The sequence below is a fragment of the Musca autumnalis genome, unplaced genomic scaffold (genome assembly GCF_047663935.1).
Source record: "Musca autumnalis isolate F117 unplaced genomic scaffold, ASM4766393v1 scaffold_2, whole genome shotgun sequence".
NCBI classification, from domain to species: Eukaryota; Metazoa; Arthropoda; class Insecta; order Diptera; family Muscidae; genus Musca; species Musca autumnalis.
Window position 1 is genome coordinate 125,707,643 of NW_027411755.1, and position 24,217 is coordinate 125,731,859.

General features: G+C 35.0%; 1 protein-coding gene across 2 annotated transcripts in view; it reads left to right on the forward strand.

Moving 5' to 3' along the window:
- Positions 1-24,217, forward strand: part of LOC141394564 (uncharacterized) — a 523,342-nt gene that overhangs the window by 46,708 nt on the left and 452,417 nt on the right. The window contains exon 2 of one of the 2 annotated variants that reach the window (XM_073969172.1): positions 8,382-10,002. In XM_073969172.1, the coding sequence (XP_073825273.1) occupies positions 8,382-10,002 (1,621 nt within the window). The remainder of the gene's footprint in view (positions 1-8,381; positions 10,003-24,217) is intronic. The other variant, XM_073969173.1, reaches the window with a different exon arrangement.

The window sequence follows — 24,217 nt, forward strand, 5'->3', positions numbered from 1 at the left end:
TAATGGAGGCTATACCAAATTTACTGACAAATTTCTGAGGAAAAGTTTCATGTCGGTGTGTGACAAAAACTTTCAAAATACCGAAAATCTGTTGGTATGGGGCTATGAAAAAAAACAGGACTTGTAATGGCAAATTTCTGAGTAAAAATTTTGCAGCACCAAGGTACACTAAATATACCAAATTTGAGCCATGCCAGCATTTAGCCTTAAGAAAATCGAAAATCGGGAGGTACTGTTATAGGGGGCTATATCAAAACTTTAACCAAAATAGCCCATTTTCAATTCCAAATATCCTAGGATTAGTGGAAACTTCTATACCAAATGAAAAAACTCTATCATAAATATTTCGGATTGTATCATGATTGCAACAGACGGACAGACGTTCATGGTTACATGGACTTATGCTGATCAAGAAAATATATGAGGTTTCATAAAAAAACTGTTATGGAAGGTATAAAAATTGTCCAAATGGTAGACTCTTGCTGTTTCTAGAGCAGAGCATAAATAGACCAGGAAATTTCAAAAGTTCTGTTCAAGAACCACATTAAAGATTTAACACAAAGCATTTTTTGCAAAGGTGGTATAATATCACGACTCCTCACCAATGTTTTTTTTAATCGGTCTGCTTGACGAGCACTCTGACAGCATAGACCATGTCGTTGAATAGGGATATGAGGCACATCATCGGTCACTATTGTCTTTTCTAATAACAGTGAGATGTACAACGTCACTACTCGTAACTCTCGTATCAACTTTTGCCTTTTCCAACCATTTCAAATAACAAAGATCTATCTAAAAATTTAGCATATTTCATAAAGTTTGCTTTTTACATTCATTAAAAATGTAAAAAATAACTTTCAAGATTATTTGACACTGCATCTCAGATAAGAGCTGCCACAATAAAAAATATGATTCTTTTATGGTGTTTTTTTTTCAAATAGAAAGTTCTATGTGGGAATATGAATTTATTTCAATTTCATTTCCACTTTACGCAGCCTTCATTTCTTATCAACGCATATTTCCGTTTTGTGAAGGAACCCCATCACCAATTCTCCTGTCGCACCCCAAAAAGAGAAATTCTTTTTTGCTGCCGGCACTTTACTACCTCCCCTCTTCCTCAACCACATCAATACTTGCTAATATCATAAAAGCTTTCAATTTGCAGATATTTTTATTTCATTTCACTTTTTCTTGTTCTTCTTCCTTTAAGTAAACTGTTAAAAATTCAAAATAAAATATGAAATGAAAGAAGGCGCAAAAACAGAGAAGAACTTGAGAAAAAACAGCAAATAGAATACTATTTCTGTTTGCCATTGATTTGATTGACTTATCGCAGTGAAATGTTTTAAGCATCGCCACCATTGTTGGAAAATTTTCACAAAAGAATCTTTGGCATTGTTTGCCTCTTTCTCGGCAGATGATGATTGCCGGCGTGCTTGCCGCATGCTGCCAACATTGTTGACGACAACGCACCGTTGCAAACGGAAACACACATTTTTGATTAATGCTTTTAAAAGAATTGATTTATGGGGATTTTTCTGCTTTTATTCGTTCAATGATTTTTAGTTTTCTGTCTTTACATAAAAGAACCAGAAGAAGAAGCAGAGAAATTAAAAACGAATCGTCACAGATATGATTCCCATTAAATGTGAATGGAAACCATTAACAAATAACTATACAAGTTACAACAGTTTTTTAAAGCATTGCAAAAAAAGAAAGGGCGGGAGGCTGGTTTGAATTTGATAGGAAATTGCCATCAGATGGCTTTGACACCGCTGAAGGGAACTAAGATCGATTAAAAGAGCTCTGCCTCTTATTCTCCCCAGCGTTAGGAAATATTTTAAAAAGGCTTTCAATAATGAACAAATTTTTAAACTGTACATGAAACTAATGTTCGTTTTTTTAAATGGTTTTTGTTGATATCTTTGAAGCAACGATTTGATCTATTGGCGAATATTTCTTCCTACTGAGAATATAAAGTGCCAAATTGCGGCTGAACCAGTTTATAAATGTTATTAAAAATTATAAGGATCGTTTCTTCCTGCTCAAAATTCTGCAACCTTTAAAAGGATAGAGATATTTTCATAATTTACAGAGGAATTTAATATTTATTAATATTTTGCATATAAATATAACCTTTTTTTATTTTTTATATCTCACGGTGCCCTTAAAATCACATTAAATGTTACACCTGGGAAGTTTTTGCGGATTCTGAAACTACAATGTTCATAGATGAAAAAAATCAAAAAACAAAAACATCGCCGGAGCGCTCTTTAAATAAATCGCGGTGAAAGTTTACTTTTAGGGTTTCTTAGGTTTTCACTATTTTGCTGGGTAACCGCAAGCCCTATCAAAATCGAACTAAAGAAAAAGTGGTAGTAGTGAACATTCTCTACAAGATTATTTTCTATAATATTTTCATAGATTTTAACATTTTTGGAAGTTCAAATTGGGACATTTCACTGACTGTATCGTCTTCTTATAAAACAATGTCATGACTGCAATTTCCCAACTTAAACTTATATATATATATATATCAAAAATAGTACAACCTATGAAAAATTACGAAAGCCAATCTTGTAGAGAATTTCACAACTAGTCCCATTTCGATAAGACTTATCGTTTTTAAGCAAATCGTGAAAACCAAACAAAAAAACCTAAAAATTTGACCTGAACTTCTAAATCTCAAAAATGGTAAAACCTACGAATAAATCATAACTATTAATCTTCTAGAGAATTTTCACAGCTAAAAAATTTTCTATGGTCCCATTTTGAATGGACTTGCGGTTTTCAAGCAAAATCGTGAAAACCTAAAAACCCTAAAAATGTGCACTTTAACCGCGATTTATTTAAAAAGCGCTCCGGCGATTTTTTTGTTTTTTAATTTTTCTCATCTATGGACATGTGGTTTCAGAATCCGCAAAAACTTCCCAGGTGTAAGCGGTTTTTCTTTAAAGTTCGTTAAGGCGCACCGTACATGACATTGTTTTATAAGGAGGCGATACAGTCAGCGCATTGCCCCATTGTTCCATTATGGGAGGGCTTGCGTTTTTCCAGCAAAATCGAGTAAACCTAAAAAAACCCTAAAAATGGGAACTTCGACAGCGATTTATTTAAAAGGAGCTTCGGCGATTTTTTGTTTGTTGTTTTGATTGTTCTCATCTATGAACATTGTAGTTTCAGAATCTACAAAAACTTATCAGGCGTAAGCCCTTTCATTCAAAGTTGGTTCAAGAGCACCGTGATATTCCTATCTATTAAAAAAAGGTAAAATCCCAATATTTCAAATTCAAATTTCATCAAAATTGTTCTCAACAAATACCTAAAATATGGCGAAAGTATATACGGAAGCTATATCCAAATCTATATCTTGCATAAATCGACTCAGAAAGTGTTTCTATATATATCCTCCAAAGGATCTATGGGTATCTCGTTGCATTTTTCACGTTACATACAAATGCACAAAGAAATTATACCTCTTACCACAATGTGGTGTAGGATAAAAAAAGGTTTTCCAGAACCTAAATCTCACCCAAAAGAACGTGCGAAGTTTGTTTGTACATCTGGTATTTTGCCGCTTTCCATGATCTTGAACCTTATACATGAAGAAGCCGGACAACGGCTTAGAAAATGTTTCACCGTTTCGTTGTTTTTGTAACAGTATAAGTACGGTGACCAATATTTTTGGATGAAAATAGAGTACATACGAGGCTTACACGATAACCTTCTTGCCTAACAATGAAAATGCGAATATTAGCCATCAAAAATAGTTTTATTGTTTTCCGAAATAGTGCCCAGCATTATTGTGTGTATACCAATTGTTGGAGCAATTTTTTCACTCCGATTTAGACACCTTTAAAACATGGTTTTTGAACGCTTTTACAGCATCTTCTCGAGACGAAAATCGTTAACCACGACTTTTTTCTTGATATGCTGCAATCAAATGAAACCATTGCATCACCAGTCGGGGCTGTACAGTGGATGACCCATAAATTCCACGTTTTGTCTAGTCAAACAATCGCTAGCTTGAATCGACATGTAAGGGCTGGCATTGTCATAATGCAGAATGATCCGTTTTCTCTTGTTCCTTTTTCGAATTTCTCAGCAGACTTCAGGCGAACAAACTATAGTGTACCACTCAGAATTAACTGTTCTACATTTCTCAATTCGCATAGTCGCCACACTGTCAGATTTGTCGAAGAAACAGGAGCCCATTTTCTTTGAAGAGCTTCTTAAATGAACCATTTCACTCGCCTTCGAAGACCCACATCGATTGCTCGATTGCTGTTTTGTTCCGGGCTCATACGCATAGATATAAGATTCGTCGTCTGTTACGATATTATAAACGACGTTTGAAGCACCGCGATCGTTTTTATTCGCAATTTCTTTGCACGAATCTACAAAAGCCTTTTATGAGCGATTGTCCAATTTTGCTGGATCTAACGAGAAAAAATCCATTTTGCGGCCATGTGTTGCCATGTGTTCATGCAATATCAAATGTTAGTTGGTGGAAGAAATATCCAAGGATGCCTCTATCTCAAGGTATATAACATGGCGATATTGCATTACACCGTGCAACATTTTTAAGTTAATCTTGGGCAAACAATTTGAGATGAGGATTTCTTGAAAGTACAGACCTAAACGGAGAAAACCCTAGTTGGGCTATATATCTGAAACTTATGTGAATCTTCAACTGACCTCTGAAGCAGATTTGTAGATAAGGGCAAGAATAGAATATTTGGAGAAATGATGAACTCGGATGAATTCTATAAAATATCAAACATTTCCACAATTTGTATACATTTCGCAACATATCTCCAAACCCGTTAATGTTTTCTTTTGGGAAAATATTCGCTGGAATGTAGTAGACAACTCTTTAGAACATGCATGTTGTAAAATGCCTTTATCACGTTGTTTTCAGTATATTTTTCAACGACGATTTAATAAATAAGTTAATAATGTGGTGAAACCCGAAATGCGAGAATAAACTTATTGTGACACTTGTCACTTTAGTGCAATTTAAGCTAAACTTCATTTAACGTATATCGTATGAGATCTTCCTTTTAATCATGATTTCGACTATGCGTTCCATGGTTTGAGTGGGATTGATGATATAGGATAACATGGGACAGCTTCTTTTTGTACCTTCGTTAGCTCTAATTTTATTGATCCTATATAAAGATCATCTAGGGGAAAGTTGTGAGTTTGTTGTAGATCTTAAACTATCCCCTTTGACGAGTAGCATCGATAAAACCGGCACAGAGTAAGGCACAGTGGCGGTAGGACTTTAGTAACGCGATTTACGAATAAAAACTGTTATTGCCTCCTTTCCAGCTCTGGAAGTATACGTAAATTTTAAGCAATCGTTGAAAATTCCAAGCAGTTTGGATAAAATGTAGTCCCATCCCCGCTGCTTTGAATAATGATAAACACAAAAGCCACAACTAACGGGGTCCTGAAGCCGCTTGGGGGTGCTGACAAAGAAATTTGTTAACCTCTTGTAAAGCAACTAGCCGGTTTGTGGTAGCCAATGTGGAAATCAAATGCTGCCGTTTGTAAGTGGAATATTATTCAAAACTGCAAAAATGTCGACTTAAGGACTGCAACAGGTTGCCTCCTCATGACACTAGTAGACCATCTTCATAAGGAGGCAAAGATTTCACCGGTGCTTCAGTACAACAAAATATTATAGATACACCCAGCAAAAAGTTTGCCACTAAAGAGGCAGTTAAATCATATGTACAAGTGATCTGGAAGTGCATCACATTATGCATTTTCACTCATGATTTTAACAAGAGCGTGACTACTGAAAGATGTACTCCATTGCACTGCATTTTAACTGACCCTCTGGCACTGCATTTTAACTGACCCTTTGGCATTGCATTTTAACTAAGCCTTTGGGGGTAGAATAGGATGCAGTCCAAACACGTATTTTGATATATTCTGCGGAATGTGTGCAAGCCATTACAAAATATCCCAGAACAAATAAAATGCATTTATTATTTGTGTAAAACAAAAATATTAAGAACTTTATTACATTAACACAAATTATGAAAATTCTCCTTTATATTCAATCGCAACCATGCGTGCTTACTCCGCTCTCCATTTAATCCAAGCTGAACTGTTCTTGCTTCATCTGCTAAATGGGTTTGATATTGTCTTCCCATCACCAGTTAAGATTTCGACATGTACTCCAACAGCACTCCATTGGGAAATTGTCTTACCGAAAAATGTTCGTAAATTAAATATTTTTTATTAACAATTTATTTACTTCCAATTTATTTTGCTGGGCAGATGAATATGTGTTTTCCCTTCTTGAATTTCTACAATTTGTTTTTTGATTTAATGTTTAATTGGTCCTTCGAAACTGTTCCTCAAACCGCTGTTTAAATAATTTTGAAAAATCCAAAATTAATCTTTATCTAGTCACACATCTAAATATTGTGATATGCTGGTATAATCCCCAATGAAACGGCGATCTCACCTCGTGAACAATTTTCTATAAGAATTTTATAAAAATTCAATTTTAAATCCAACTTAAAATTTTCTATGAAAAAACACGAAGCCGTAAACGTAGCAGCATGAAGGCAAGGTTGTTCAAACAACATTCACACACATTCGAGCAAATTAAATAGCATTAAGAAATCAGCGATGCGTTCAAGTACAATTTGAGTGCATGTGAAGAAATTTGTCACATTTACATTAAATCCCATGAGGTATGAAGGACATGCTACAGTTTCTTCTTTAAATGTTTGCTTGAGATTTTTTTTTTTTGCTTATATATACTTACTCATGTGTACATGTAAAAGTGGAACATTGTGAATTGTATAAGCATACATATATACACATGTATATTTATTTACCTTATGCACATAGGGAATATGTTAAAAATAATAAGAACAAAAATATACATATATGTATGTGCATATGGCATATTATTTTATATGTTCATACATATGTGCAAAAACACATAACGCTTTTATGTGCCATGATAGCAATTACAGTAATGACACTGTCGTTGTAGCTGCTGATTATCATGATGTTGATGATGCTGGTAATAGCTGTTGCCTGATTTTCCGATGTCAGAGCATTGATGCCGCACAGAAGCTAAGGCAAACAAACACAAATACGTGTACATATGAAAATCAGAAAAATATGTTATTGCTTTTGGCTATACAGGTATTACTGCTGGTGACTTGTTGTAAAATATGTTACATGGTATTAAAAAAAGTCTTCGGGGTATATTTTTACAAGGTAGCATGATGAAACTGATTTTTCAAAGCATTTCCATGAGATTTTCACTTTTTATTATTAAATAACGTGTATAATAATTAGGACTAATAATTTTCCTGAATCATATCCATTGTTCATCCATCAAAGCGGTAGTAAGTGTAGTAAAATAATAAAATTCCAGTTTTGAAAACTATTAGGTTGAAGTTTGTGGTAGTTATTTCTTTGTATCCATTCTTTTACAGCAAATTACCTTAGTGGGAATGTATTGCTCTTTACTGATCTCAGGCCTTATAAACATGTGTTTTTGAAAGGATAACCTACCTGACAATAAAATATTTCAAAATAATCACGGTGCGCCTTAACCTGGGAGGTTTTGGCGAATTCTGAAACTACAATGTTCATAGATAAGAAAAATCCAAAGAAAAGAAAAAATCGCTGGAGGGATTTTAAATAAATCGCGGTAAAAGTTCATATTTTTAGGGGTTTTAGGTTTTCACGATTTTGTTTGAAAACAGCAAGTCCTATCGAAATGGGACTAAAGAAATTATTGTAGAGAATTTTCACCTGCTACAACACACATTTCGATAGATGCTGCGGTTTCCAGGCTAAATCAAGAAAACCTAAAAACCCCAAAAAATGTGAACTTTGACCGCAATTTATTTAATAAACGCTTAGTTGACATTTTCTTTTTTTTTGGATTTTTCTCACATATATGAACATTTCTGTTTCAGAATCCGTAAAAACTTCCCAGGTGTAAGCGGATTTCAGTTACAGTTAGTTAATGCGCACCGTACATGACACTGTTTTATAAGGAGGCGATACTGTCAGTTCATTGTCCCAATTTGAACGTCTATATCTCAAAAATGGTAAAACCTACGAAAATGTCATAAAAGTCAATATTGAAGAGAATTTTCACTGCTATAAACATCTCGGGTGTGAGCACCTTTCATTCAATTTATTTGTAAATAAATTATTTTCATTTTATTATTTTTTTTAACAGCATTTGATAAAAAAAAACATAACATTGGAAAATCTATTCTCCATTAAAAAAATATAAAAAACTAAATGGCTTCATCCAAATTACAAATCACTGCAATATTTCGTTCATTATTTAATTCCTTCCATTTACTCTTTTTATTTCATTACAGAGTGATGCATTAAGTTCATCGGATGCTGAAACAATACCGCCAGTACCTCCACCACCAGCTATGAAACGTAATGGTAGCATACGCAGTTTACGCTTGTTGCAACATCTGCAACAACAACAACAGCAACATCAGCATCAAATAAATCCAAGATCATCCTCCATTCATTGCAATGGCAAACAAACAGCAACAACAACGGCCCAAGACAACAGCCATCAACACACCAACAATAACAACGCCCACAATAATAATAACAGCAACAACAACAACAATCATAGTAGTGGATCCATTGCCACCCTATGTAGTGGTGATTTACTGAACGACTGTACCAAAAGTGTTCACGATGTAAGAGCTGTGATTGACGATTGCACCACTTCCATATTGAAATGTGCCAATGCTGTTAGTTCAGACATTATGTCGACGACCAGTACAACGACAAATGGCAGCTATAAGCCTCAATATGCGGCGACATTGGCCACCACTGCTCACAGTAAACCCGATGTGTGCCATGTAACCAAAAGTTCAGATACGGCTGCTCCATTTGGTCACTATCCCCCGCCCTATCCAATACACGATGATATAACTGTACCCCGTAGCCAAAAGTCAGATCCCTCATTGTGTTTTCTACACAAAAGTTCGTCGGGAGCCATTAATGTGGGACCACCACCACTGCCACCAATGATGGGTGCTTACCACACCACAGATTTCCATCTTTCGCAAAGAGATTTACAACAGAAATTGCAACAGTACAAGAATAGTAGCCGGCTGAGCCTTAGTAAATACAACACCATTGGGCCGAGCAGTGACTATGCCCGCCAGCTGGCAATGTACTCATCGCAGCTGCAGCAACACCAGTCACAGTATCCTTTACAGCAGCAACCACAAACTCAATATGCCACAATGCGTCCTTTGGGTGCCGGCGAACGTTGTCGTTGTTTCTCCAAATCATGGTCGAATTTCTCACGTGATTTCATGCAATCGTCGCTATGTGCCAACCACGACAATCACATAATGCCGCAGCAGCGGCAGCAAATCTTCCACACCAGCTCCACAGCTGCCGCGGGCAAAGGTAGGACCGAACCATCATCCAATCTATTAAGGTCATCGTCCTCCTACAATAGTCGTAGTTTCAATAATCTTGTCGACATTATGGACAATTACAATTATGACACGATGACATCTTCATCTTTGCATCACCATCATCAGAAATTGCATGTGACCAATTCACAGACATGCAACGGCACCACCAAAGCAGCCACCCTCATATCGAACAGCAACAACAACAGTAGTAGTGGCCTTAAAGATAACAAACTTTTACATGGTCATCAGCATCTTCATCAGCACTATCCTCCCCTCAGCACTCAACATAAAGACTTTCATTGTGATGATCATCATTTGGTCGATGGTCATCACCATCATCATCATGCACTGGTGGGTAGTGGCAGTGGGCATTTGCTAAAATCAGCATCAGCATCAGCATCATCATCGGAGAAGTTCCATCAAAGCAATGGCAGCAATCATCATCATCATCCGGCACATCATTCGAGTTTGACTAGCATAATGCCCTGGAAACATCGGCAGAGTCCTAGTCGTGGTTCTTCGAGTTCGGGTACAAATTCATTTCGTAAGTATATTTGTTTATTTTTTTTTTAAATTATTGTTGTGGTGGATTTTCGTGGATGTAAAAAATGCGACATTTGATGTAATTGAGAAATGCTTAAATGACTAACAAACCGAAAGAGTTTTGGTATCTTCCAACATTTTTGACAACCCTCATGCGGGTGGTCTACCATCCGCAGTAAATGTAATTTATTTATCTATAGTACACTTATCCATTGTAACAACACAATGTAAACTTCGTCATTAGCATAACTACAAATATCATTGTCGAGTTGTGCAGAGCGGGTAAAGCAACCGTAGATAAGTGTGATGTTGTCTGTCGGCAAAACCGAATTGTTCATACAAATTTTAATTTCATTCTAATTCGTGCACTCCTTATTTTATTCGAGTGACAGATGATTTATTTACAAAGTCAAGCTCAAGTCTTTTGCTTCATGGCTGCAATAATTTACTTACATACTTAGAGGGTTTTTATACCAAACATAACGTTTTGTTCCATAAGCCGAACTAAATGCAGATTTTCAAATGCACCGATTTTCTGCGGTACTTCTCCAATATCATGCTAAAATTGGTCTTCCATTGGGGTATATACTTTCCTGGCGAGGTACAGTGCGAAATATGGGAATATTAGTGTAGCTTTTCTAAAATTTGAAGTACTCAGGAATCGCGTTATTCTTATGCAAATGCATAGGTATGTATCCCACCTAATATTTAATTTTGCAAGTTTCCCCGCGAAACAACCAGAAATGCACTTTAAAGTTAAAGTTTTTATTCATTATATTTTTTAGTAAAAATAGTACATCGGTTTGGTTAAGTTAGTATAGCGATACAATCAAATTGTAATCCAGTAGGCCATAATATTTAGTTTTTGTTGTATATTTGTAGAGATTGTGAAAAACAAAACATAGTTACACCAGATACTTTTAGTTGATAGACTCATTTCCACCAGAACCGTGTATTAAGATAAACACACCCTCAACCAAAAACGTTCAATTTGTAAAATGTATGTTATACTAGTGCACCCGACGAACTTCGTCTCGCAGTCTGTTAGGCATTGGAATTGATTGCACATTGCATAGATATTTGGATTGAAAGTAGGGATAGGTAATGGAAAATAATAATCGATTTTTTGATTTTGCGATTTTGTTTTAAAACTAAAAAAGCGATTTTTCAGTCTGGCGATTATTTCAGTTGTCTTAAAACTCGACATTCGACTTATTTACAACCGCCGAAAATCGATTATAATTGATCGATTCGTCGATTTTCGAGTTTTCTTTTGAAACTGTAAAACCGCCAAAACTGCAAAACCGCCAAGTCAACAATCAATTGGCAAACTCGAAAATCGACCGCACGATAATTATCGTGCAACAAAATTCAATTTTTTTTTAAAAATGATGGGAAAAATCGAGTAGATTATGAAAGTAGAGCTAAAAATATGAGATACGTGTATCGGCGTTTTAAAAGTTTACGTCAGAAAGTAACCAAAATAGGCGGGGCAAGTTCCGCCCATTTTTAATTTTTTCGAAATATTCGAGTTAAGATATCTTTGAATCCTTGCATTTTAGGTATATAGTGTCTTTGGCAACTTTACAGAGGAGTATGTGGGCAATATTTTTGTTAAAAATTTTAACCCTCATGCGGTTCATCAAAGGGGTCTTTTTTGTCCTTTTTTCAAAAATCTTTCAAAAACTCCTTAAAAATGTGATTGTATCAAATCCAAATATTCTACAAAATTGTTCGCCATAAATTTTTTCTATAGGTCTCAGAATACACCAAATCTGTTACTCTTGTCTAATCGTCAGAAATCTCTAAAAATGAAAAACACGTTTTAGGGTTATAGTCGGACTTCATCTGAATTTATTCAAAATTGTCCCACAAATCATAATTTTAGAGAGATGGTGTCAGAGACAAAAATATTCTTCGTCAAATTTCACCATGGGTCACCAAAGAAATGAAATGTCTATTTATATTTTATATCATGAAAATATCAGTATCAATTTTGCTGAAAAAACATGAAAATATTTCCCAATTTTTTTGATGAAACATTTTTCCTTCTTTTTTCGAGTTGGTACATGGAAGTAATATGAAACTTGGTTATAGGTGAAAAGTGTCAAAGGATGAAAAATTCTACACAAAATTTCACTATGAGTTTCAAAATAAACAATATATCTTTGTATACTATAGCCTTAAAAAATTAGATTACAAATTTATATATATTTGGATGAAATTATATGTTTTAATTTTGGACTGTTAATTTTACATAATTCCATACTGGATCAAAATCTAGCAAAATCCTTTACTTTTTGGGAATATTGTTAAAGAAAGAAATGTTCCAAATGAAATTTCATTATGGGTCTCTGAATAAAGGAAATCTGTAACCATAGCATATATCATTCTTAGCAGCACTTGTTTTTTATATATATGTTTTAGGGCCATATTTCCCAATTTTCATACAGATTGTCGTTGTGATTGGATACTGTAAATATGATATTGATGGTTTTTCGTTGTGAATTCATACAGAGGATGTTGTACGTTCCATTCATAATGCTTTTGAAATATTTGTGGTGCATATATATTTGGAATGTAAAAAACCCACATTTGACCTGCCCAAATTGCGTATTTTTAGTACTTTCAACTTAAATTCCGTAGTTTGGATAAGCCATTGGTTGCTTATATTGTAAGTGAAAATACGTTAGAGGTCTGCGGCTATGGTCCAGTGAAAATATAGGTGTCATATGGGCTCTTACATGCACAATTTGATGTGCTCCAAAAAAACTACAATGATGGGACTCACTCCTACTTTGGTGGCATTTACTGAATTAACACTAGCATTTGACATAAATAGCTGTATCATGAATGACCATAACGAACCCAGTTACGATATAGTCATTTATGTCAATTTCTAAGGTTTATTCCGTAAATGCCACCAAAGTAGGAGTTAGTCCCATCATTGTAGTATTTTGGACCACACCAAATTGTGCATGTGAGAGCCCATATGACACCTATATTTTCGTAGACCTCTAACGTATTTTCACTTACAATATAAGCAACCAATTGCTTATCCAAACTACGGAATTTAAGTTGAAAGTACTAAAAATACGAAATTTGGGCAGGTCCAATGTGGGTTTTTTATATTCCAAATATATATGCACCACAAATATTTCAAAAGCATTATGAATGGAACGTACAACATCTTCTGTATGAATTGACAACGAAAAACCATCAATATGATATTTACAGTATCCAATCACAACGACAATCTGTATGAAAATTGGGAAATATGGCCCTAAAACATATATATAAAAAACAAGTGCTGCTAAGAATGATATATGCTATGGTTACAGATTTCTTTTATTCAGAGACCCATAATGAAATTTCATTTGGAACATTTTTTTCTTTAACAATATTCCCAAAAAGTAAAGGATTTTGCTAGATTTTGATCCAGTATGGAATTTTGTAAAATTAACAGTCCAAAATTAAAACATATAATTTCATCCAAATATATATAAATTTGTAATCTAATTTTTTAAGGCTATAGTATACAAAGATATATTGTTTATTTTGAAACTCATAGTGAAATTTTGTGTAGAATTTTTCATCCTTTGACACTTTTCACCTATAACCAAGTTTCATATTACTTCCATGTACCAACTCGAAAAAAGAAGGAAAAATTTTTCATCAAAAAAATTGGGAAATATTTTCATGTTTTTTCAGCAAAATTGATACTGATATTTTCATGATATAAAATATAAATAGACATTTCATTTCTTTGGTGACCCATAGTGAAATTTGACGAAGAATGTTTTTGTCTCTGACACCATCTCTCTAAAATTATGATTTGTGGGACAATTTTGAATAAATTCAGATGAAGTCCGACTATAACCCTAAAACGTGTTTTTAAAACATATACATAAAAAACAAGTGCTGCTAAGAATGATATATGCTATGGTTACAGATTTCTTTTATTCAGAGACCCATAATGAAATTTCATTTGGAACATTTTTTTCTTTAACAATATTCCCAAAAAGTAAAGGATTTTGCTAGATTTTGATCCAGTATGGAATTTTGTAAAATTAACAGTACAAAATTAAAACATATAATTTTATCCAAATATATATAAAATTGTAATCTAATTTTTTAAGGCTATAGTATACAAAGATATATTGTTTATTTTAAAACTCATAGTGAAATTTTGTGTAGAATTTTTCATCCTTTGACACTTTTCACCTATAACCAAGTTTCATATTACTTCCATGTACCAACTCGAAAAAAGAAGGAAAAATTTTTCATCAAAAAAATTGGGAAATATTTTCATGTTTTTTCAGCAAAATTGATACTGATATTTTCATGATATAAAATATAAATAGACATTTCATTTCTTTGGTGACCCATAGTGAAATTTGACGAACAATGTTTTTGTCTCTGACACCATCTCTCTAAAATTATGATTTGTGGGACAATTTTGAATAAATTCAGATGAAGTCCGACTTTAACCCTAAAACGTGTTTTTCATTTTTAGAGATTTCTGACGATTAGACAAGAGTAACAGATTTGGTGTATTCTGAGACCTATAGTAAAATTTTATGGCGAACAATTTTGTAGAATATTTGGATTTGATACAATCACATTTTTTAGGAGTTTTTGAAAGATTTTTGAAAAAAGGACAAAAAAGACCCCTTTGATGAACCACATGAGAGTTAAAATTTTTAACAAAAATATTGCCCCCATACTCCTCTGTAAAGTTGCCAAAGACACTATATACCTAAAATGCAAGGATTCAAAGTTATCTTAACTCGAATATTTCGAAAAAATTAAAAATTGGCGGAATTTGCCCCGCCTATTTTGGTTACTTTCCGACGTAATTTTTTAAAACGCCGATACACGTATCTATTATTTTTAGCTCTACTTTCATAATCTACTCGATTTTCCTTGTCATTTTTTTTGTTGTCGCACAGTGTAATCGATTATGCGATCCAGACAAAAGTCGACTACCTAAAATTTTCTGAACAACATTTTTGTAGATTATTTGGATGCTGTAAAATCTCGTCTTGTGGTACTTTTAATACGGTTCATGAACGAAAGGACGAAAAGGACATGGAAGGAATTGAGTTAGAGGGATGAAATATTCTACAAAAAGATTCGTCATTCGATTTGTCTGAAGATATGTAATCTCCAAATGAAGCTACAGTAATGTTAAACAGAAATGTAAAGCTATTTTTTCACATATTAAGGGGCCAAAATTAAATCATTTATCAGGCGATATCTCAGAAACTTGACCTATGGTGAAAATTTCTTTTTGGGTTCTTAGTACACTCACCGAGGGCTTTCATCTCAAAAGGGATTTTCCACCCACTGACTTCGAGTTCCATTTTGTAGCACAGTGTCTTTTATGTCCACTTTCTCAAGTCCAAAACTGCCTGAAGGTGCATTCCAGTGCTTTTGAGATGTACTAGAAAGTTCTTAATTATTGTCTTGGCTACAATTTTCTCTGTGTTTTGGATCGAAAATCTCAATGGTTTGGCTGTTATATGCGAAAATATGCAAAACCCCGGCGGCTTGATTTTCACTTTAGACATATGGTCTAGTAGACTTTTTTGCTCACTGCAATCCCGAGAATCCGAAACTCCAGGCGTCCGTGAGAGTGTTCAAATCGCCCCACCGGGATTTTCATTTCGAAAGTGTTTACATGAACAGAAAATGATTTTTTTCCACTTCGGAAGCGCAAGAAACCTTTCGGTCGACATACATACAAACAGGGGGAAACTGTGTCAGTATTTTGAATTAATTAATTCTTCAAAATAATGAATGAATCCGCCTTCAAAACGTGTCTATTTGTATTTAAATTTGATTTAAGATTTTCGGTGTTATTCGCGAGTTTACGTTCTACTCGACAGCAACAAAGCAAGTGAGTGATTTTGACTTGCTTTAATAAAATTCAAGCTGTTTATGCATCTGAAAAATATATAAAAGATATGTACGTAATCTAAACATCGCGAAGATTCAAATGAAACCACAACTATACAAATCCGTTTATAAAACTTTTGTAAGAGAAAATATTCATTAAAATTTATTTTGTGAGTTAGTTGAAGAAAATATAGGAAAAATAGGTCGGTGTTATTCTTCTATTTTAGTTAAATTTCACGCAAAAAAATCACATTTTTTAATCTAATCACTTCTCGAATACACGCTAACATCTAGCGGAAGATATGGGTATCGTATCGAAAAAATGTTGGGTTCCTTTAAATGGGGTATAATTTTGAAATAAAACTGTATCGGGTAATGTTCATTTTGAAATGCGTGTAAATCGCGAAATCCTCAAAATCATTTGATGCCTATGCGGTTTATCAACACAGCGAATTCTTCTCTTTCAATTTGTACACATTTGCCAGGATTTACTTTGGCCGCTAAGATGTAGCATCGTCTGCAGTATAGTGTGCAACAAACTGTATAACGCTTATAATTTGTACAAAGTTCATACACTTTTTACACTATCATCCATAAAAAATACTTCAATAAAATCCATAAAGAACCGTGGATGTAGCATCACACACTATTTTTGGGATAAATCGGATACAGTTCCCATGCCACTAAATTTTTTAAACCTCTGTTTTCGCAAAAACGCGAGTGATATGTTAGTTTCTTCATTGAAAAGGAAACTATGCGCAGAAAACCCGATAAAATCCGTGATATTTTCAAAATTATTTTTAGCACATTTTTCGGTTTTTGCAGTTGCTGTTTTTGCCGTTCTAGTAGATGAATTTTCACGATCTATTATTTATATGATCCGGACCGTCAAAAAACTAAAAAATCTTGGGTTCCCAGCACAACTAAAAGGATATTGTAAATAATGTACCCAAAAATAGGGTTTTTCGAAAAAATATCGCACTACATTTTGGCCTATGGCAGTGGATTACTGTAAAGCTGTCTGGGTTACATAGTCAATATACATATCAAATTATGCGTAATTGCGAGTACTTTCATACAAGCCGCAGTTAGATAAAATGTACAAAAAACACCTAAAATCTGGCTTCAAAAGGTCAGCATCCATTAAAGGAGAATGTAGTGGAGATTTTGAAATGTGATACATTAGAAGTGTAATCTTCGTTATGTATTCTTCTAATTTTACCTTGGACAGATATCCGTAATTTAAACGGTTTAGCCGCCAATCGAATAACAATTTTATCTATTTTTATTCATTTAGGCGGTCATAGCTCCCGAACATATTAACTTTTTTAATCACATTTGTTAGCCTTGATTAAAAACATGACCATATTTCGTGGTACACTGCAATATTTTGCGAATTATAACAGTGCAAGCCTTGGCTTCATCAATGTTAAATTTTTTTGACTTTTCGTCATATACACTTTCATACGGGCAAAATGTGCCTCATCGAAATAATGGTTTTAGATCCCAAGTATGAGTTGATTTAGCAATATCCGTCCGTCTGTCTGTCAGGCTGGCTGGAGCGCACGATAACTCTCGAACGGATCAACCGATTCGGCCAAAAATTTGGCCTTCGTAATATTTTGTCCAAGCTTAGTTTAAGTTCTAAGATGGGTTATATCGGTCCACTCCTTCCGGTACCTTCCCCACAAAAGTTCGAAAGTGTTCGGAAAAATGTTGAGCACGATAACTCTTGAAGAGATTGACCGATTTGGTCCATACTTTGCACATAGTGACTCAATCGGTCCACCCATTCGGGTATCTCCCATACAAAATTTCGTATATGTTCGGTTTAGGACCTGCCCTCGAATCGCTTTGATTTTTGTTGTTACAACTTGTACTCACTGCCCTCCATACGACGGTACAAGTTTCATCAGGGGCAACGCCATACTTCCTGAGAAAATAGCCTGAAATATGCAAAAAAAAACCCTATGACACAGTGTGTAGTGGTTGGAGCGCAAGAAAACATTGCATCGACTTCAGATAAATAGAGACCAATTGCAAGCCCAGACTTCATCACATTACCAGGATCTTTTCTCGGCATATGTGATTTAATATATTTTTACAATTATTGTTCTATAGTTGTAAGAAACTTCACAGCATAAATCTGTGCTGCGATTTGGTAATATTTTGGTATTTTTACAACATAAGTCTTGAAATCTGAATAGCATAATTAAAGCACATTGTTTGTCTCTCCAAAGTATTTAAATATTTTCCCCAGAAATAAAACTCAAACGATATTTGCTGTTAAATTAAAATAGCCGTAATTCCGTTGACATGTACTTAAGAGACATGCAGTACGGAAATGGATGATGGTGTTTTCTTGCTTTATTTTTTGGAGGTTTAATAAAGTTGAATATCCTTTAGCTTTGTGTAGCGGCAACCATTACAACTTCATACAAAACTATGACGACTATCAGCGACAATGGCGATATTCGCTGCCAAACTAACTTGGCACACAACTCATTTAAAAGTAATGAGTAGATGATGACTACGATGGCTTCTGCTGTTATGGTCGTCTTTTATTTGGTAACTCATTTTTCTCTAACCATTTCCATTGGGAACAGTTATTGTGACTTCTTTGGGAGGACAAACACCAACAAACACACACAAGCGATAAACAATTGTACAAATTATAATTACACTTTTCAAAAATTATTGAAATAAAGTTTCAGATATTTGAAGCGACTATATATCGGAAACTTGAAATTATATTCTGATTTGTGATCCACAAATGGACTTAAGGCACATAATCTATAAACTATTTTTCATACACATGTTCACTCACTCTTACCCCAATTTATATCGCGCCGTTATTGCTTACTTACATACTTAGTTGCCTTTCTATAGAACATTCGTCCTATAAGCCGAACCAAGAAAGAAATGTCCATTCCTCTCAAGTTGTACCGTGTTATTTGATTTCATATTCCACTTGTTTATGCCATCGAAGCCCTCATCTTCCAGTTATGTGTGTATTTCCACATGGTCTGTATTTATACGCCTTTTTAGCGGGTTCTTCACTGTTCATTCGTATGAGATGGCCAAGCCAACGCAATCGTTGTATCTCAATACGTTTAAATATACTGTTTAATTTAGAATTTTTATTGACTTTATTTATTTTAGCCGTTTCCACATTGTGTTTGAAAAAGCGTATTTAGTTCTATCCTCGTTACAATCTGCATACTCCGTTTTTATTACAACTGAACTGTCAAAATGCAGATTCTAACGAGTATCAATGTCTTTGTTGAATTTAACATGAAATATCTAAATACCTGAATTTCTAATAATAAATGTACATATCCGCCATATGGCAACCCTTTATCCACTCTAGCGAAAGCTTTCACTCAATGGATAAAGGGTTTTCTAAATTGCAATCGTTTCAACATAAAAATGAATCTAATTTCTTGTTAAGAAGTTGAGAGACTTTTACTTCTCCATCTCAACGGTAAGTAATTGCATAAAAGAATAAAATACCGCAGAAGGCTACCGAAACCAATTTTGTTTTATTCTTTTATCTTTCTATGTCTCGTTGGGGTTTTTGCCGCTATACATTTGGAGCTAATAAAGCCCGCTAAAATACACCGTTCTCTTTTACCCGCAGCTATTAGCCCATTTGTACAGTCTTTGTATATTAGTTTAAGACCTCATCTCAAATATCTTTGATTTTTGTTGAAACAACTTGTATTCGCTAGCCCCATTACGACGGTACAAGTTTTTCGAGGGGCAAGACTATACATCCTGAGAAAATAACCCGAAAAGTGTAAAAAATCCTCATGGCACCATAAGTAGTGTCTGGATTGCACTTAGCACTCGAACTGATCAACCGATTTGGTCCAAAATTTGGCGTTCGTAATATTTTGTCCAAACTTAGTTTAAGTTCGAAGACGGGCATGATCGGTCCAAAAATACCAGGACCTCCCTCAAAACAAATTAAAAAATATCCAGTAAAATGATACACGATATATCCGTTGAACGGAGCAACCGATTTGATCGAAATTTTGATCTCTTAATATTTTGTCCAAATGTAGTTTATATATGAAAATGGTTCATATCGGTCTCTTTCTTAGGTGTATGTATCAGCTAGTTAACCTGATACATACACTTTATGAGCGTGTCGCCTCCGGTTTTGAACAGCTCGTCTGGTAAGCCATCGGCTTCTGCTGTCTTATTATTCTTTAGCCGGTCTACTGCTGGTTTTACCTTATCTTGGTCGGGCGTTATACATTCAATATCACCTTCTGGGATTATGTGTTCCATATCCAGAACACACCATCTGTATCAGTTACCAAATTATCTTGTTCGTCGCTACAGTTGGATGTTCCTGTACCAAAGGCTTCAGTTTGATGATGTTTGTAGAAATTTTGGAATCCATTCTGTCTGCTGTACATCTCGATTTCTTCACATTCTTCCTTTTCCATTTCTCTATTTTTCCTGCGCAAAAAAACGCCCTCCATTTCTCCCGATCCAACTCTGGTACATTGCTGCGGATTGTAGAGTAGCGCAGTATGCCGCATTTTTCTCTACGGTGGCAGCACAACACTCCTGGTATAACCATGGGTCCCTTGATGTAGTTGTCTGGTATCCACGTATGAATTTTGCGACTGTTTGCATGGAGTGGGCAATACTGCGTTGATATGTTATCGGGACGAGAAATGCTCTGATTAAGCAATTGGGCCAGTTGAGTGAAATATCCTGTGGCTATCTGTTATGATTACAGGTTACCGATGTCCAACTTCCGTGTTGTGTCTGTTCGTATTTTATTTGCTACGTTTAATAGGGTATGTACCTTTGCTGCAACATGGTGGAGGTACTTGTCTATGTTTACTCCTCGGAACGATTTTACGTCCAACACGCTCAATGACTGTCTTCCATCTATTACAACGTGATTAATATGATTTCTTGTTTTTGGTCTGGTCACAGCCAGGTGCATTTATGAATGTGGAGATGCTTAAATATGCTACTGCTAACTACTTCTGCCAAGTCTATCAGCTTCATTCCATTGCCAGATGCTTCACGGTGGAGACTTAATTTACCGACTTTTGGGCCATAGATTTTCTCCTTTCCACTTTTGGCCAATCCTTTCGGACAATCCGAACAGAAGTTATTAACAAATATTTACTTAGCATAGTACTGAAGGTCAAAGAAATTTCCAAACTTTTAGAGCTTGTCCTGCAAAACTCGCTTTTCAGAATTAGCAAACTATTATTTGGAGGTGTCGAACGTCATTTAACTTAAATTCTGTCTAATTTTGGTAATGATCGGTCAATCCGAACAGAAGTTATAAACAAATATTGACTTAGCATAGTGCTGAAGTTCAAAAAATTTTCCAAACTTTGAGAGCTTCTCCTGCAAAACTCACTTTTTAGACTTAGCATACTATTATTAGGAGGTGTCGATATGTTTCTTCTAAGCGTTCGTAAAATATATTTTTGGTCTGTTCGTCCTTGTCTTTAGTGGATATAAAGCTGCAGATAAAGCTGATGTTGAAGTATATTGCTTTTATCCGAATTGTAGCAACTCTTTCATTGACTGGGGTGAAGCTGGAGACCAGATGTTTTAACCTCCGAACAACTACAAATCTTTAACCAAACTCTTGATTTATGACATCGCAGCTTTAATACAAAACGTCACCTTGAGGTGTTGTTGTGACGCCTTTCACAATCCATCGTATTTCCTGTACGACAGTAATATCGGCCTTGTAAACTGTACCTTTACAAGTTTGAATATTCCGTTTGCGGGGGTATTCAACTTTAGAGGGGTTTGTTTTTCGTAGTATGTTGCTATTTGGAGGGATGGGTTACTAGCCCAACGCCCAACCAAAGTTTTTAACGGCAACATGTTAACTCACTAACAACGGGTGTTAAAGGCAGATCCCCAGGTGACAGTATTCACTTGAGATGAAAGGGGGACTAAGATAAGTCCGCGACTTTGCAATGGTGGATTTTCCATGTCCAAAGCAGCAGGTAGGCCTTGCGGCTCCCTCTATGATGGTACAATGTTTTTTTTCGGCGCCAACTAAAATGGTAAATCCGCAAGTTACCCTCGCAGGAAGATTCTGATTGCTCCAAAGTTTCCACATTGTATTATATCATCTAGTCATGTATCAAGTCGGAATATGGACTATATTGGGTCCCATCCATCGGGTACCTCCCACACAAAATGTTACAAAACTGCACTTTAATAGCTCGTCTCTGATCGTTTTAATATATTTTTTTTTGTTTTGTAAAACGAAAAACGCTTGTCGACACCAGCAAACGTATTATTTCCTAAAGCCTCGAATTATGTCCAACTATTGACTACATAGGACCACTCTTTCGGGCACCTCCCACACAGCGTTTGGAAAGAGTACAATTTAAGGACTCGTCTGGTTACATGTTCTGTAGCGGCCCAAGGTAAGATGGTACATTTTTTCGGGAGCAAATTCATACTTCTTGAGAAATTGGTCCAAAACCTCAAAAACCCCCGTAGATGTCAGAAGTATTGTGTTTGATTCTTTCCTTTAGATCCGAGGCTGAGGGTATATCTCAATCGGCACAGGTGACTGATACTTTCTTACTTGTCATTATTGTTCTCAGTGTACAGTCGAATCACATAAATGGTCTTTATTATGATTCCCCAAAGCTGCAATTTAGTTTCGACAATGAAAGAATACATTAAATATGTGGTATGTATGTACATACGTTCATTTGAATCTTGGCGGCATGCATATGAATAAATGTTCATACATATATAAGTATGTACATATGTACATATCCGCAGGATTGTGCATCTTCGTGTAAATGAGTTTGTATTTTAGTTGGCAAATGTTTGTTGGTGGTTTGCTTTGGCTTAAAATCTCATTAATGGCCTTAGTGGATAGAGTCACCGACTTTTGTGTTAGCCAAACGGCCAAGCTGAAACCAAAAAGGCCAACATAATCTCTGCGCCAACAACAAGAGTAATGGGATATCATCATATGAACGTCTTTACCATCAGCAGCAGCAACGATAGCAACAACATTGGAAACAAATAATATCATCAAATAAAACTCTTTCCCACCACAGATGAGCGAATGTATGAATGTATGCACAATTGTGACTAGTAGAACAATTAGTTTTAGAAGTTTTCCTTTTAATTGCATTTGTTATTTTTTTTAATATTAAACCAAAAATGAAACGGTGGAGATACTATGATTTTGCCAAATTTAATTCGAATTCGATTGTATATTGACCAATATGAGGCGCTCACCGCCAAAATGGGCTAAGCCACATGCCCAAAAAAAAAATTAAACTGACTATAATGATTTAACTGGAACCTTTTTAAATAAATACTAAAGAACTCCATATTGCATTATTTTAGAAGGTAGTTTTTTCAGAAGTTATTTCAAAAGGTCCCGGTTAGATCTTTTCTTCTTCTTTCTTCTTTATTTGCAAATCCGTATTCGGATATTAGCGATCATACAATGTTGATTATTACAGAGTTGTTTGATTGTATATGTATAATAAAATAAAAAAAAATATTTCATTCAATTATAGCTAGATCTCTATTTCTGGCGGCGCTTAAAAGGCTTGTTTCATCTTGGTGTCCTGTCCATTCCTGAATGTTTTTGATCCATGTTATTTCTCGTCTCCCTCTCGGACGGCGTCCTTCTATTTTGGATCTTATGATAGCTTGGAGGAGATTATATTTTCTGTTTCTCATAAGATGTCCCAAATAAGCAGTTTTTCTCGTTTTTATCATTCTGATCATTTGACTTTCGGTATTCATTCGCCTCAGTACTTCATTATTTGAAATGTGATCTATCCAGGATATCTTTAAGATCCGTCGGTATATCCAAATCTCAAACGAGTGCAGTCTTCTCTCGTCTGCTGCTTTTAGTGTCCATGTTTCTGCCGAGTATAATAGTACTGACCATATGTAGCATTTAACAAATCGTTTTTTTGTTTCCAGTGTTATGTCATGGCTCGTTAATATTTTTCGATACTTAAAAAAAGAGTTTCTTGCCATTTCAATTCGACATTTTATTTCCATTGATGGATCCCAGTTTTCATTAATTTGAACTCCGAGATATTTGAATGTTGAGACTCTTTCTATTGGAGTACCATTGATGCTTAAAAGAGTGTTGGATTCGACGCCTCTTCTACTTATAATCATGAACTTTGTCTTTTTTATATTAATTTTTAAGGCATATGACGTACTTGCATGTTCAAGAGCATCTATTAGTTTTTGTAGTCCTGCGAGGCTGCTTGCAATTAGGGTGGTGTCGTCGGCATAACGAATATTGTTTATAATTGTGT